This window comes from Dendrobates tinctorius, unplaced genomic scaffold (assembly GCF_039654945.1).
Source record: "Dendrobates tinctorius isolate UK_male_01 unplaced genomic scaffold, ASM3965494v1 ptg000171l, whole genome shotgun sequence".
Lineage (NCBI taxonomy): Eukaryota > Metazoa > Chordata > Amphibia > Anura > Dendrobatidae > Dendrobates > Dendrobates tinctorius.
The window spans coordinates 22,902,608-22,919,521 of record NW_027361838.1 but is presented as its reverse complement, the minus strand read 5'-3'; the positions used below and the strand labels follow the sequence as shown (position 1 = coordinate 22,919,521).

The window sequence follows — 16,914 nt, the reverse complement described above, 5'->3', positions numbered from 1 at the left end:
GTTATCTCTCTCCCAGGAAAAGGCCCATCGGTTTTCCAACCGAAATAGGACCATTGGTCCCCAGTTTAAGGTTGGTGATATGGTGTGGTTATCATCAAAAAATATTGCTATGAAGGTGGCTTCTCCTAAGTTTAAGCCTAGATTTATTGGACCATACAAGATTTTGGAGATTATTAATCCGGTCTCTTTTCGTTTGGCTCTTCCTGTCACATTTAAAATCCATAATGTGTTCCATAAGTCTTTGTTGAAGAGGTTTGTTGAACCTGTTGTTCCGGGGGTGGCACCTCCAGACCCTGTATTGGTTGAAGGTAACATGGAATATGAGGTAGAGAAAATACTGGATTCCCGTCTGGCTAGACGGAGACTCCAGTATTTGGTTAAGTGGAAGGGTTATGGTCAGGAGGATAATTCCTGGGTCTCTGCCTCTGATATTCATGCCAAAAGATTGGTGCGTGCCTTTCATCGGGCTCACCCTGATCGCCCTGGTGGTGTGGTTGAGGGTTCGGTGACTCCTCCTCAAGGGGGAGGTACTGTTGTGAGTTCATTTTCCCCTCCACCACTGAGGCCCAATGAACTCCCTCTTCTGGTAAAGAAAGGTAGTGAGCAAGATTATCAAGCACCTGAGACTAATGATGATGACTGGCTGAGTGGAGTTACTGACTGGATATAAGGTCGCCGACGCCCTTCTGCCCTGCGGGTGAATTCTCTGAGGGATCCTTGGAGACCAGTCTGAATTCCTGCTCTTCTAAAGCTAAGTTTTCTGCTCAGCTTTTTGCATTTGTGCTTTGACTTTGTTTTTCTGGATTTCTGCCATTCCCTGCTGGGGTGAGCTGAATTCCTTTAGCTCTGTCTTCAGAAATTACCTGAGTGCTGATATAGTTTTTGAAGCCTAGCTGCTTCAGGGTCTTTTTCCATATCAGCCTGTTGGCTTATGTCTTTGATAGGGTTTTGGCACATTGCAGACAGCAACCTTCCTTTCCTGTCCTGTTTAGTTAGCTTGGGCCCCATCGTAGGCTCAGCCTATCTTTCTATCTTTGTGAGTGTTTTTTCATCTTGCTTCACCGTCATTATATGTTGGGGGCTGCCTTTTACTTTGGGGTCTGCTCTGGGGCAGTTTAGATTTCCTTTTCTGTCTTTAGGCTATTTATCTCTCCGGCTGTGATCGAGGGGTCTAGGGCTCCGTAGGAACCCCCCACGGTTACTGCTAGTTGTGTTGATAGGTTCAGTGGTCTGCAATCTGATAGTTGCCAACTTCTCTGGTTTTCTGGACGTAGCTTCTATTTTTGTGTCTGCCTCCTACGGTGACTCTATCATAACACAGCTCCCTGCACCAGCGCGCTGGTAACTAAGGGTCCCGTTTCATTTAGCGATCCCGACAATGATACGACCCGGTCAGGATCGCTGGTGCATCGCTAAATGGTCGCTAGTGAGCTGCCAAACAGGCAGATCTCACCAGCGACGTAGCAGCGGTTGGTGGTCATTACTTACCTGTCAGACGCGGTGATGAAGACGTCCTCCTACCCGCGTCCACGCGTCGCTCGTCGGCGCCAGCACGAAGTCGCCGATGAGAAATGGCCCAGGACGTTCTCGCGCGATCAGCGATAGCCAGCGGGGGAGCCAGTCGGAGGTAAGTGTCACATATAGCGATATCGCTAGCAATATCGCTGCTGCGTCACAAAATCGGTGACGCTTTAGCGATATTGCTAGCGATATCGCTATGTGTGAAGCCCCCTTTAGGTACACAGTGGGTAACTTAAGCGACGTGCGTCGCTTGTTACCCCCGTGTCGCTGGTGCTGATCGCTGATGAAGCTGCCTGTTTGGCAGCTCACCAGCGATCATGTAGCGACACACCAGCGATCCTGACAAGGTCATATCGTTGTCGGGATCGCTGGTGCGTCGCTATGTGTGACGGGGCCTTAAGAAAGCAATTGTAACATCAATTTATCTTCACGGTGCTAACAATGGAATAAGAGAGTCAACACTATCTGTAAACAGAGAAATGAGGGAACACTTAAGCTGGAGTCACACATAGCGACTCACCAGCGATCCCGACAACGATATCAACGTGTCAGGATCGCTGGTGAGTCGCTATGTGATCGCTGGTGAGCTGTCACACAGACAGCTTCACCAGCGATCAGCACAGCGACGCCGAGCTATGTTCGTTAGTTACCAGCGCGCTGATGCAGGGAGCTGGTAACTAACTTACACATCGGGTATCCAAGGGACGCTCGTCCCTTGGATACCCGATGTGTACGTTAGTTACCAGCAGATCGCTGGTCTCCCGCCTGTCACACACAGCGATGCGTGCTGGCCAGCGGGAGACCAGCGAAAAAAGAAATGTCCAGCGGTTTCCTACAGCAATCAGCGATACCGGCAGGGGGGCCGGTCGCTGATCGCTGTCACACACAGCGATCTCGCTGGTGAGATCGCTGTTGTGTCACAAAACTTGTGACTCAGCAGCGATCTCGCTAGCGAAATCGCTATGTGTGACGGGGCCCTTAGCTAATTTAAATTAATTTAAACCTCCTGGTTTAAATGAATTATATCTTAGGGCCCCGTCACACATAGCGACTCACCAGCGATCCCAACAACGATATGAACTTGTCAGGAACGCCGAGAGGGTGCGTCGCTGTGTATGTTAGTTACCAGCGCGCTGATGCAGGGAGCTGGTAACCAAGGTACACATCGGGTTTCTAAGTGGCGAGCGGCACTTGGAAATCCGATGGGTTACTTTGCTTACCAGCTCCCTGCATCAGCGCGCTGGTAACTAAGGTACTCATCGGGTTTCTAAGCACCGCGTGCCGCTTAGAAACCCGACGATTACCTTGGTTACCCGCTAGCTGATCGCTGGTCATTGCTCTCCCGCCTGCCACACGCAGCGATGCGTGCTGGCCAGTGGGAGACCAACGACCCAAAGAAAGTCCTGACCTTTTATGAATGATCAGGGATACCCGGCAGGGGGGCAGGTCGCTGGTAGCTGTCACACACAGCGATCTCACTGGTGAGATCGCTGATACATCACAAAACTTGTGACTCAGCAGCGATCTCGCTAGCGAGATCGCTGTGTGTGATGGGGGCTTTAGGGTACTGAAAGAGTAAGGAGAGGAAATTGAAGAACAACTAGCCAGAAACTTTGAAAAATCTTGGAGAACAGGAGAAGTCCCAGAAGATTTGGAGGACAGATGTCTCTATCTTCAAAAAAGGAAAGCAGACAGGCCAGTGAGCCTTAAGGTACTGTCACACTTAGCGATGTACCAGCGATCCTGACCAGCGATATGACGCGGTCAGGATCGCTGGTACATCGCTAAGTGGTCGCTAGTGAGCTGCCACACAGGCAGATCTCACCAGCGACATCGCTGGGGACTGGGATCGCTACTTACCTGTCACACCAGGCGATCCTGCTTCCTCCCGCCCGGCTCCACGCGTCGCTCGTCGTCACAGCAGGAAGCGCCGCAGGAAGCTGACGACGAGAAACGGTCCAGGACGTTCTCGCGCGATCAGCGATAACCAGCGGGGGAGCCGGTCGTAGGTAAGTATCAGACACAGCGATATCGCTAGCAATATCGCTATAACGTCACAAGTTATAGCGATATTGCTAGCGATATCGCTTAGTGTGACATGTCCTTAACTTATAAACCAGTAAAGATATTTGAACAAATTATCAAACAGCATGTATTTCCTGGATAAATATACAGGAATTAACCAGAGCCAGTATGGGTTTGTAGCAAACTAGTCATTCCAGACTAATCTATTTTCTTTCTATGATGGAATCAATGAGTGGGTGGATCAGGGAAATGTGGTAGATATAGTATATCTTGACTTCATCAAAGCATTTGATAAAGTATCTCATTCTATCCTTATTGAAAAAATGACCAAGTATGTGATTGACAAGGCTACGCTATTAGAGTGGCTGGTCTGGAGCTGGAATCTCCAGGAGTGGACCCTCTGGGCCGTGACACCGAGGGGCCCCGGGCAAGCTGCCAGGTGGAACCAACCCCTATACAGGGACCTTTAGGAGCAGGCCCAGGGGTTCGAGTACCACAGTAGCCGGTACCGAGAGGGGCGGCTCAGGATGGACTGGAATAGGAGTGTGGGACTGAAGTGTAGATGACAGAACAGAGCTGGAACACAGGGGACAGGAATGGAGTAAGACAGTAGACTGGAACGTGGAGGGACTGAAGTGTAGATGACTGGACAGAGCTGGAACACAAGGGACAGGAATGGAGTAAGACAGTAGACTGGAACGTGGAGGGATGGCTGGAGCAGGAACACAGGAGGCAGGATTAGAGGAGGACGGAAGGACTGGAGCAGGATGGAACTGGAACACCGGAGGCAGGACTGGAGTAGGACGGAAGGACTGGAACAGGATGGAACCAGAACACCGGAGGCAGGGCTGGAGTAGGACGGCCGGACTGGAGCAGGATGGAACAGGAACACCGGAGGCAGGACTGGAGTAGGACGGCCGGACTGTAGCAGGATGGAACAGGAACACCGGAGGCAGGGCTGGAGTAGGACGGAAGGAGCACCGGAGGCAGGACTGCGGAATACAGCAGGAAACTTGGATAACAGGATTGAGAGGCTGCTGCAGGGAGCAGACGAGAACGGGACTGCAGGACTGCAGAGAGCACATGATGAAGCGAGGCCCAGTGTGCTAGGGAATACAACGATCAGGCGCCTCCCTCAGGGGAAAGCGGCCTGATATGCTCCTGTCTGGTCTGCCATTGGTCAGGGGGTGCTTCCGGGTCAGGGTATAGCTGGAGCACAAGAAGCAGAAGGGAGGCGTGGCTTCGGACTATGGCGCATGCGCATTGCATGCAGAGACGCCGTTGGCCGCGCGCTTGTCAGAGGTGACCGCCGTGGCTGTCAGGCGGCGAGGGGCTGCGGCGTGGGAGCGATGGCCGGGTGAGTATGCAGAGACGGCGTGACAGTACCCCCTCCCCTAAGCCGCCCTCCCTGGAGATTAGCAAGAAATCTCTTGAGGATACGAGGAGCATTAATATTCTCCCGAGGTCCCCAGGATCTCCTCAGGACAAGACAAGAATGGGACTGCAGGACTGCAGAGAGCACACGATGAAGCAAGGCCCAGGGAATACAACGATCAGGCGCCTCCCTCAGGGGGAAGCGGCCTGATATGCCCCTGTCTGGTCTGCCATTGGTTGGGGTGCTTCCGGGTCAGGGCATAGCTGGAGCACAAGAAGCAGAAGGGAGGCGCGGCCTATGGCGCATGCGTATTACATGCAGAGACGCCGTCGGTCGCGCGCCTGTGACCGCCGTGGCTGTCGGACGGCGAGGGGCTGCAGCATGGGAGCGATGGCCAGGTGAGTATGCAGAGACGGCGTGACATACGCTTAGGTGGATTCATAACTGGCTCAGTGATTGTGCTCAAAGAGTGGTGATTAATGGTTGTACATTCAATTGGAAGAGTGTTTCAAGTGGAGTACCATAGGGCTCTGTGCTGGCCCCACTCTTGTTCAACATATTTATAAATGATCTAGATAAGGGAACTGAAGGTAAACTAATCACATTTGCAGATGATGCAAAGCTAGGAGGGATAGCTAACACTAGAAAAGACAGAAAGATTCAGAAGAAAATAGATAAGCTTGAACAATGGGCAGTGACCAATAGAATGTTATTTAACAGGGAGAAATGTAAGATTCTACATCTGGGCCAAAAAAATGTCATATACAGAATGGGGGAATAGAATTAAGTAACAGCACGTGTGAAAAAGACTTGGGGATAATACTAGGTCACAGAACATGCATATTAGTCAACTGTGTGATGTAGCAGAAAAAAAGGCAAATACAGTTCTAGGATGTATTAAGAGAAACAGAGTTTAAATCACGTGAATTAATTATCCCCCCCTGTACCTCCTTGGCCAGGCTCATCTGGAATACTGTGTCCAGTTCTGAGCACCACGTTTTAAAAAAGACATTGAAAAGCTGGACAAGTTCAGAAAAGAGCTACCAGGATGGTGATTGGACTGCAAACAACGAACTGTTAAAGGATCTTGGAATGTTTAGCTTGCAAAAAAGAGACTTAATAGCTGCCTACACACATCTGAAGGGATGTTACAGTGTAGAGAGATCATCATTATTGTCATTAGCGCATGGACAAACGAGATGCAATGGAATGAAACTGAATGGGAGGAGACACAGATTAGATATTAGAAAAACTTTTTGACAGTGAGGGTGATCAATAAGTAGAACAGGCTGCGATAAGAGATGGTGAGTTCCCCTTTAATGGAAGTCTTCAAACAGAGTCTGGTCAGACTTCTCTCTGAAATGGTTTAGTGAACACTGTGCTGAATTGAGCAGGAGTTTGATATGATGACTCTGGAGGTCCCTTCCAACTCTAATATTCTATGTATGTGTGTAATGATTTTAACTTTGATTGCTAACTTTGCACTGAACTCTAATGTCTCAACTGTAGTGCTTGGTGTTAATCTGCTGTATTTAACACATTGATTTTGGTTTTCTCTTTAAATTTTTAACTGTCTGTTCATATACATCCTCTTCACTTCTATATTCACTTCCCTTTGTTTCCTGTATATATGAACAGCATGTAACTATATCCAATCTGTTGTGAATCCGCTTTCTGGCCTCCCTCTGGTTATTACTGAAGGTAGTGGAGCTGGTCAGATCGACAGAGGGGTTGCAAGTTCTCTTTCTGGGCTCCCTCTGGTGGTTACTGGAGGTAATAGAGCTGATCTGATTGACAGAGGCTTGCCACCTGATAATGACGATGACGATTGGAGATCTGGGGTTTCAGATTGGGATTTAAGACAGCCGACTCCCTCTATCCCTGCTGGTGATTTGCTTCCAGTTCCTCCTGAGGTCTGTTTTCTCCAGCTCTGTCCCTGCATGTTCAGCTAAGTGGTTTATTTGCTATTCTGTTTGCATTTGATCTGGTTTTGTCTATCTCTTCTTGGTGTGGGTCAGCCAGCTCCGGCTGGGGCTGTGCTGAATCACCGCCCATATGTTACTGCTCGTGCCAGTTTGTTTCAGAGTGCTGATATAGTGGGGGGCAAAGTCATGTGACTACAGTGTTTTTTGCATCAGACTTGTTGGACTTTTTGCAGGGTTTTTTTGCGTGATTGCAGACAGTGTCTTTCCTTTCCTGTCCTGTCTAGTCAGTGTGGGTTCCATCATTTCCTCAGTCTATTTTCCTGCCTGTGTTTGTGTTTTCATCTTGTTTCACTGACAATATATGTTTGGGGGCTATCTATTCCTTTGGGGTCTGCTCTGGGGCAGTTTAGATTTCCCCTTTCTTGCTTTAGGCTTAGTTAGCTCTCCGGCTGTGCCGGGGCATCTAGGATCATCGTAGGTACACTCCACGGCTACTGCTAGTTGTGTGGATAGGATCAGGAGTCTGCAATCCGCTTAGGTACCAACCTCTCTGGTTTTCTGTGGCTTAGCCTGGACCTGCTCTCCTCCTCGGTGACCTATTCATAACACCAACCCTTTCCTTTCACTATTCTGTGCATATGTACATTAGTCCCCCTGCTCTGCATTGAGATAGTTCTTAGATATTCATCCCTTTCTTTGCCTATATAATCTCTCATTATTACCTGACTTTGAGTAGGTACAGATCAACTGGTTCATGATGTGCTCACTGTGGCTGTTGGTTATTGTTTTTATTTTGGGCCAGATGGTCCTTCTGCATAGTATTCATGGTGCTCACCTTAGGAGATATCTATGACAGGCTGAGATACCAGTTTTTGGAGGAGTTGGCATTAATGTAGGATGAGAAAGCAGCATACTTTGTAACTATCCGAAGATGTGACAAAACAGCAAAGGGAGATTCCTACTCCTACTTGCAAATTGCTGGTTGCATTGGTGACCATTTTGATTTCCATGGGGAACCAAGAAATTTCAAATCCTCGAAGTGACCATTGTGTAATTTTTGTAAAAATGAGTGTGAAAACAATATGAATTGTTCATAGTTTGATTTTTTATTTTAATGGTCACCAGGATTGTTAAATTTTATGTTCATACTTAACATCTTTTTACTGTTCTCATCACCATGACCTGTATTTTTAATAGCACAGATGAGACAGCATTACTATATACATTATATATATACAGTATATATATATATATATATATATATATATATATATATATATATATATATATATATATACAGCACAGATTGGTCATATCTTCTGGACATATCTTCTTTTGGACATATCTTCTCATTCAAACAGTTTACTTTATTTTCGTGACTATGAAAATTGTAGATTCACTCTGAAGGCATCAAAACTATGAATTAACACATGTGGAATTATATAATTAACAAAAAATTGTGAAACAACTGAAAATATGTCTTATATTCTAGGTTCTTCAAAGTAGCCACCTTTTGCTTTGATAACTGCTTTGCACACTCTTGGCATTCTCTTGATGAACTTCAAGAGGTAGTCACCGGAAATGGTTTTCACTTCACAGGTGTGCCCTGTCAGTTTTAATAAGTGGGATTTCTTGCCTTATAAATGGGGTTGGGACCATCAGTTGTGTTGTGCAGAAGTCTGGTGGATACACAGCTGATAGTCCTACTGAATAGACTGTTAGAATTTGTATTATGGCAAGAAAAGAGCAGCTAAGTAAAGAAAAACGAGTGGCCATCATTACTTTAAGAAATGAAGGTCAGTCAGTCCGAAAAATTGGGAAAACTTTGGAAGTGTCCCCAAGTGCAGTGGAAAAAACTATCAAGTGCTACAAAGAAACTGACTCACATGAGGACCGACCCAGGAAAGAAAGACCAAGAGTCACCTCTGCTGCGGAGGATAAGTTCATCCGAGTCACCAGCCTCAGAAATTGCAGGTTAACAACAGCTCAGATTAGAGACCAGGTCAATGCCACACAGAGTTCTAGCAGCAGACACATCTCTGCAACAACTGTTAAGAGGAGACTTTGTGCACCAGGCCTTCATGGTAAAATAGCTGCTAGGAAACCACTGCTAAGGACAGGCAACAAGCAGAAGTGACTTGTTTGGGCTAAAGAACACAAGGAATGGACATTAGACCAGTGGAAATCTGTGCTTTGGTCTGATGAGTCCAAATTTGAGATCTTTGGTTCCAACTACCGTGTCTTTGTGCGACGCAGAAAAGGTGAACGGATGGACTCTACATGCCTGGCACCCACCAGCATGGAGCAGGAGGTATGATGGTGTGGGGGTGCTTTGCTGGTGACACTGTTGGGGATTTATTCAAAATTGAAGGCATACTGAACCAGCATGGCTACCACAGCATTTTGCAGCGGCATGCTATTCCATCCGGTTTGCGTTTAGTAGGACCATCATTTATTTTTCAACAGGACAATGACCCCAAACACACCTCCAGGCTGTGTAAGGGCTATTTGACCAAAAAGGAGAGTGATGGGGTGCTGCGCCAGATGACCTAGCCTCCACAGTCACCAGACTTGAACCCAATCGAGATGGTTTGGGGTGAGCTGGACCACAAGACAAAAGGGCCAACAAGTGCTAAGCATCTCTGGGAACCCCTTCAAGACTGTTGGAAGACCATTTCCGGTGACTACCTCTTGAAGCTCATCAAGAGAATGCCAAGAGTGTGCAAAGCAGTAATCAAAGCAAAAGGTGGCTACTTTGAAGAACCTAGAATATAAGACATATTTTCATTTGTTTCACACTTTTTTGTTAATTGTATAATTCCACTTGTGTTAATTCATAGTTTTGATGCCTTCAGAGTGAATCTACAATTTTCATAGTCATGAAAATAAAGAAAACTCTATGAATGAGAAGGTGTGTCCAAGCTTTTGATCTGTACTGTATATGTATATATTTATGAGACACAAGAATGTTTTAAGTCAAAAGTTTACATCATTTTCACAAGGTCTTTTGTTGTGAACGCCCTTGCTCGGATTTCTGAGCTGAAGTTCCCTCTGCTCCCTCTGGTGGTTACTGAGAGTAGTGGAGCTGGCCAGCTGGATGGAGGTTCTCCACCTGACAATGATAATTGGGAATCTGGGATTACTGGCTGGGAGCATATAATGGAGTTGGCTGCTCTTGAAAGTTGCGGGTGATTTTTTCCTCTGTGTGCATTTGGAGCTCTTTTGTCCCCTGCTTGATCTGCATGTTCAGCTAAGTGATTCTTTTGCTAATTCTTTGCATATAATCTGGTGGTGTCTTTTTTTGCTTTGCTGCTAGGGTCCAACGTGCTCCCTGCTGGGGGCAGCGCTGGGCCCTGCTTAATATGTTGCAGCTTGTTCATTCCCCCGTTATGTTAGTATCTTTTTGCTTGCTGCCAGTTTATACCAGAGTGCTGATCTAGCGAGGGTGAGATCATGTGATCTCAGGTTATTGTTTGTATATTAGAAGTGTTGGACTTTTTCATGGTTTTGTGTGTGATTGCAGACAGTATCTTTTTCTGTCCTGTCCTGTCTAGAAAGCTTGGGCCCCACTGTTTGCTCAGTCTGTTCTCTGCCTGTGTTTGTGTCTCATCTTGTCTCACCAACAATATATGTTTTGGGGCTGTCTATTCCTTTTGGGATCCAAACCTCTCTGGTCTTCTGGTGGCTTAGCCTGTTCCTGCCATCCTCCTCGGTGACCCATTCATAACAGTCTTTTGCTTTTGTCCTTGGGCTGATATGCACATGTCGGACCATAGCACGTTCATCTCTGGGACACAGGACCCATCTCCTTTCTGAGCGATATGATAGCGGGACATTCCCATCTTGTTTGTACTTGCATTTAATTGTTTGTACAGATCAACGAGGCACCTTCAGGTATCTTGAAATTGTACCCAAGGATAAGCCAGACTTGTGCAAGTCCACAATTCTCTTCCTGATATCTTGGCTGATTTCTTGAGACTTTACAATGATGCTACACAAAGAAGTGTGTTTCAGGTGTGCATCTACAGGTGTGTCTCTAATTAACACAGATGTTGCCAAAAACCTATCAGAAGCTTCCAAATGACATCATCATATGGGCAGTCCAAAATTGTTTAAAGGCATAGTAATCTTAGTGTATGTAAACTTTTGACTTTGCAGTAAGTAGTAAACATGCCTTAAAACATTTTCTCTCTCTCATTATTCTGGTATTTCACAAATATTAATAATTATGGTAATCCTAATTGACCTAAAATGGGAAAGGTTTATTCTGATTTCATGTCAGATGTTGAGAAAAACATGTGTATGTGTCTTTTTATGTAGTGTATGTAAACTTCTGGTTTCATCTGCATATATATCACACTGGGATAGCAACCTGTTTGAATGCTATTTTGGAATACGATTTTGCTCTCTGGCATTTAAAATTCTCATGGTCAACATTCAGTAATGAGCAGATTTAGGCTATGTTCACACGTTGCGCTTTTGCTGTGTTGTTTTCATGCAAGGTTTAAGCTGCTTTCTAAAAGCAGGTTTTGCTTAGTTTTTGCTGTGTTTTTATTGCTGTGTTTTTTGCTGCGATTTTGTCGGAGTGCATTTGTCTCTTGTGCATGGTGATAAAGTTTTGTGCAGGGGTGGGGAACCTTTTTCCTGCTAAGGACCATTTGGAATTTTATAGTAGCATTTAGCGGCCGTATAAAATTATTAACTTAAACATTAGCGAACTATATTTATTCAAACATTTAAATAACTTGCAGCTCCCCATACATACAGTATAGTGCAGCTCCCCCCACACACAGTATAGTGCAGCTCCCCCCACACACAGTACAGTGCAGCTCCCCCCACACACAGTACAGGGTGGCTCCTCCAACACACAGTATAGTGCAGGCACAGCTCCACCAATACATAGTATAGTACAGCTCCCTCCCACACACAATATAGTGCAGCTCACAACACACAGTATAGTTCTGCTCCCCCAACACACAGTACAGTGCAGCTCCCCAACACACAGTACAGTGCAGCTCCCCCATACCACAGTATATTGCAGCTCCCCCATAACACAGTATAGTGCAGCTTCCCCCAAACACAGGATAGTGCAGCTCCCCCCCACACACAGGATAGTGCAGCTCCCCCACACACAGTATAGTGCAGCTCCCCCACACACAGTATAGTGCAACTCCCCCAACACACAGTATAGTGCAGGCACATCTCCACCAATACATAGTATAGTACAGCTCCCCCCCCACACACAGTATAGTGCAGCTCTCCCAACACAGTACAGTGCAGCTCCCCAACACACAGTATAGTGCAGCTCCCCCTCAACACACAGTACAGTGCAGCTCCCCCAACACACAGTACAGTGCAGCTCCCCCAACAGACATTACAGTGCAGTTCCCCATCACACAGTATAGTGCAGCTCCCCCCCAACACACAGCACAGTGCTGCACCCCACCAACACACAGTATAGTGCAGGCGCAGCTCCCCCAATACACAGTATAATGCAGGCACACACACAGTGTAGTGCAGCATACACTAACTGATGTATACACACACACACAATACTCACCACTCTTCTTTGTTCCCTGGTCTGCTCCATGCTCTGCTCCAGGCTCTGCTTGGGTCTCATCGGCTCCACTGCTAGTACAGCGTGGTGCATGATGAAGTGATGTCATTGCGTGCCCGCTGAGTCACAAGCAGAGGAAGAGTGATGGAAGAGGGAGCGTCCTCCTTCATCTCTTTCAACTGTATAGGTGTCTATGATGCTGATAAGTTGAATGAGCAATAGGGCGAAGCCGGGCCACATAGCAGTCGTTCGCGACCTCTGAAGAATTAAAGAGCCCGCGGCCAAAAAACGCACAAAGAGGCTGCGGGCCACACCAGATGATATCGGCCCGTGGGCTTGATGTTACCCATCCCTGGTTTAGTGCATAAAAAAATCTGATTCAACTTCATCAAGTTTTGGCACCAAAAAATGCTTCAAAACCTGATACCTTCATTTTTTTTAGCATTTTTGCATCGGTTTTTGCACTACCTTTGATGCTATATTTTGCAAAGATGGAGCTCTGTGACAAAACAGTCATGGATAAAAAACAAGATGTTTGAATGAGATTTATGAAATCTCATAGACTTTGCTGGTACTGTGAGCAGCATCTGAAAATTTGCAAAAAAAAAACACTGCAAAAAGGCATGTGAACATAGCCTTACTTAGACACATCTCATAATTGAATGTGATTTCTTTGTCATTTGGATGTCCTTTTTGTAGTGTACAATTAGGACTCATGCTGCCAAGTTATAGATCTGACATACAAAATCTTGCCATTTACGGAAGATTACTCATGTACATCTGGCAGCCTAACACCAGGGCTTGTTATCCTTGTGACTCGATGCTAAGTCCATTTACATCTTTTTTAGAATATCTATGTAATGTCCCTCATGTGTCTACAACAAACAAAAAAATGATCAGCGCTACTGCTACACCTGTAATCACGCACCTGTATCCAATTGAGGGAGGCTGCACGTAGATACGCCCGGCATCTCGGGTGCCAGCTCAATGAAACAAAAATGACAAAAATCTTGGCACTCAATATGTGAAATATTCAGACACTTTTATTTTGTGCATCCAGACAGAAAGGTTTAAACGTTTTCGGTCCAGCATAGGACCTTCATCAGAAAAATCTCGTTTACTGAAATAAATAAATCCTTGCAATGGTAGCCAAAAGAAGGACAAAGTAGAGAGTCTGGATGGCCAGTGGAAATGTTAAATGGCTGGCGTCTGGAAAGCGTATGTGGACTGAGCCGTCCAAAATTAGAACAGGCAGCTGTACAGCGTAGGGCTTCAGAAAAGGGACCTCTAGGGTCACTAAAATAAGGAGTGAAGACAGCGCTGATAGCAGTGGGTATACAACCTCTAGAATTGAATTGCGCTGGTGAAGCCCTGGTCTGTGGTCTGGCTGCCCTGTGTGGAAGACAGGAAGACCTGTGTGGACGGCTCAGTCCACATACGCTTTCCAAGACGCCAGCCATTTAACATTTCCACTGGCCATCCAGACTCTCTACTTTGTCCTTCTTTTGGCTACCATTGCAAGGATTTATTTATTTCAGTAAACGAGATTTTTCTGATGAAGGTCCTATGCTGGACCGAAAACGTTTAAACTTTTCTGTCTGGATGCACAAAATAAAAGTGTCTGAATATTTCACATATTGAGTGCCAAGATTTTTGTCATTTTTGATTGATGGGTTGGATACCCGACTTGAGCACCAACAACCAAACTATTCCTGAGTGCCGTGCTCTCTTTATAGGAGCTCAATGAAACAAGCCAGGGAAAAATACCAAGCAGAGAAAAATGATCAGTGGCACTCACTATCCCATAAAATCCACTTTATTGAATCGGTTAAAACATGCCAAGCAGGGGAGTTATACGTGGATCATGCTGGATGACAGCCGTTTTGCGCAATATGCACCGAACGCAGGTAAGGCACCTTCCCTAATTCCGCCTACTCGCCCACATTGGCAAATCAAAAGAATTACCAAACTATATAACAGACACACAGCAAACAAAAACAAATACATTATAATGAATAGCAAAGTTAAAAAGTGAGCGCATTATGAATCACATCAAAATCTAGTAATTGCAAGAAAAATAGTTGCAGAAAAACAGACATATGGATTCTATCATTAAGACCTGTTGCCTCCAATGCTCATGTGCGCATGATCCATTTTGCTTCCCTTCTGAGAAGTAGCTTTCCCTGGAATGGTAAACTCACCCGTTCTAAGCCAGCAAAATGTAGTGCCTAAGGATTTCCCCCGTGTTGATCATTTTTTTCTGCATGGTATTTTTCCCTCATGTGTCTGCCTACCTTGTTAATAAACAGCAGTACCTATTGTTGCACTGGTTTTCCTGGTGATATATGTAGATACACATACCTAAGTTACTTGCATTTTTCTTCTAGTTATGTCTATTTTCTACCCTCTAGGTGCACTATGAATGGTGGCGACGAATTTTGAAATATTTCTGGATGTCTGTGGTAGTTTACACCATGTTGGTGCTTATTTTAATTTATACTTACCAGTTTAAATCCTTCCCACCTCTTTGGATGAACATGACCGGATTAGATGAAGATAAGTATGTCAAACTTTTTATTATCACTATTAATATTATATGAGGACATGAAAAACGGTTGCATAAAGTGACAGTCCAAACCATGCTGTCCATTGTGTTTGGGTCTCCAAGTGGAAGAAACACTAATATTTCTATGTCTTGTAACATTCCACCATGTGAGTGGACGGGGATTACTCTCTTGGCAGGTCTTTGAGGTAAACACTGGCACGCTTAGGGTTAAAATTAAGCTATTCAGTTTATTATTTAGACAGTTCCAGCAGCCATTACACTGTCTGTTAAACCTTCAGCTTTAACACATGGATGCAGATACAGTCTCTCACTGACCCTGGTCCGTATAACACGGACACTTGTCTGTTACCTGCTGGTTTCGGCCACACAGGTTCCCAGGTACCTCTTATCCACAGAGGCACCCTATAGCCACTTCTCACACAGTCTTTCACTGACCCCGGTCAGTATAACACACGGTTGTCAAGACCGTTACCTGTTGGATTGCCCACACAGGTTCTCGGATTCTTCTTATCCTCAGAGGCATCCGATAGATATCAGTTTACACACAGTCTCTTTCTGACCCCGGTCAGTATCACACGGTTTTCAAGACCGTCCGCTCCTTTTGGCTCGGTGTCGCCGGCATGGCTTCCCCAGGCTAGTGACGTCCGAGCCTGGAACATGGGAGCTCTGTCTGGGCTTACAGTCTCCAACACACTCCCATGTGCAGCACACCTGCCTTAGATAGCCTGTAACCACTCCCAGTTACCTACCACATGGCTAGTCACATGATCATGAACTCATCACAGGTCCTGCAGATTCACAAGCACACACATATCTTCAGACAAAACGGGGTACAGTGAGCCTCCACACCACAGTGTGTGGCACATAGGTAGCCAGACCCTCCCAACTATCATAGCTACCCATAGCCCGGACCCAAATGTGAACAACAACTACTTAAGAAAACACTCCGGGCTACATCACAGGGAGCTGCCATCCCCATGACACATACCTTCCATTGACCACGCGACCACCCGTCACACCACATATCCCCCCCTCTGTTCAAACTTGTGGGGTTGAACATTTATCATATACCCGGGACCTCGAAACAGGTTACACACGTTACCTCGTCCCATCCGTCAAGAAAACCGCCTCAGTCGGTTTTGGGTGTCATTCACCATCACCCCTTTGTCAGGCCTCCCCCGCCCCCAGCGGTCAGAATGTCAGGCTTAGACATCAGCACTTGAGTCGCTTTCTGTTTGTCAATTCTTTTGGGATCATTGTCTATGGGAACTATAGCCTTATTATGACTTTGTTGTGGCTCCGTCAAGGTAATACCCCCCCCTTGAGGCCATTCTTGCCCCATTTGAGATTTCCTCAATGAATTTCTGGACTTGGAGGACCTTAATAATTATCATCTCTGGACTTGTTGGATTTCAGCCATCACCGTCTCTGGATCTGGATTTTAGACACTCATCTTGTGGAGCTGTGTTTATTGGGAGTTTCCTATGAACTCTGGAATTTCTGTAATAAATTATGTGATGTCATTAACCATTAGAAGACCTTATCTGGTCTCTTACCTGGCTCATGAGGATTGTTTATTTAAGGGCACTAGGATAGAAGGAAATTGTATGGGTAATTATTTGACCCTCTGAAGGGTTTTTTTTTTTTTGGGATGAGTTGGTGGATAGCTGATCTTATCTCTGCCTTATGGCATAAGGATGGAGGGGGTATACCCTGGTTTATATGACCTTATTTATCAAGATGGGTCTATTTTGGAATGTCATCAGAGCTCTGGGAGGCGATATACATGCATTTTTCTTTATTAGTGCTAATTTTTGGTTGACATCTGATCCCTCGGTTGTAGTGAACATACTGGAGTGGGACAACTATTAAGTAAGTCCTGACATTATTGGTCAACTATGGCTGCTACTGTGTTTAGATAGATGAGTTTCTTATATGCCCTCTG

General features: G+C 45.8%; 1 protein-coding gene across 1 annotated transcript in view; it reads left to right on the top strand.

Moving 5' to 3' along the window:
* The window catches only part of PIEZO2 (piezo type mechanosensitive ion channel component 2), a 438,513-nt gene that overhangs the window by 236,760 nt on the left and 184,839 nt on the right, over window positions 1–16,914 (top strand). The window contains exon 15 of the mRNA XM_073550976.1: window positions 14,815–14,963. Within this exon, the coding sequence (XP_073407077.1) occupies window positions 14,815–14,963 (149 nt within the window). The remainder of the gene's footprint in view (window positions 1–14,814; window positions 14,964–16,914) is intronic.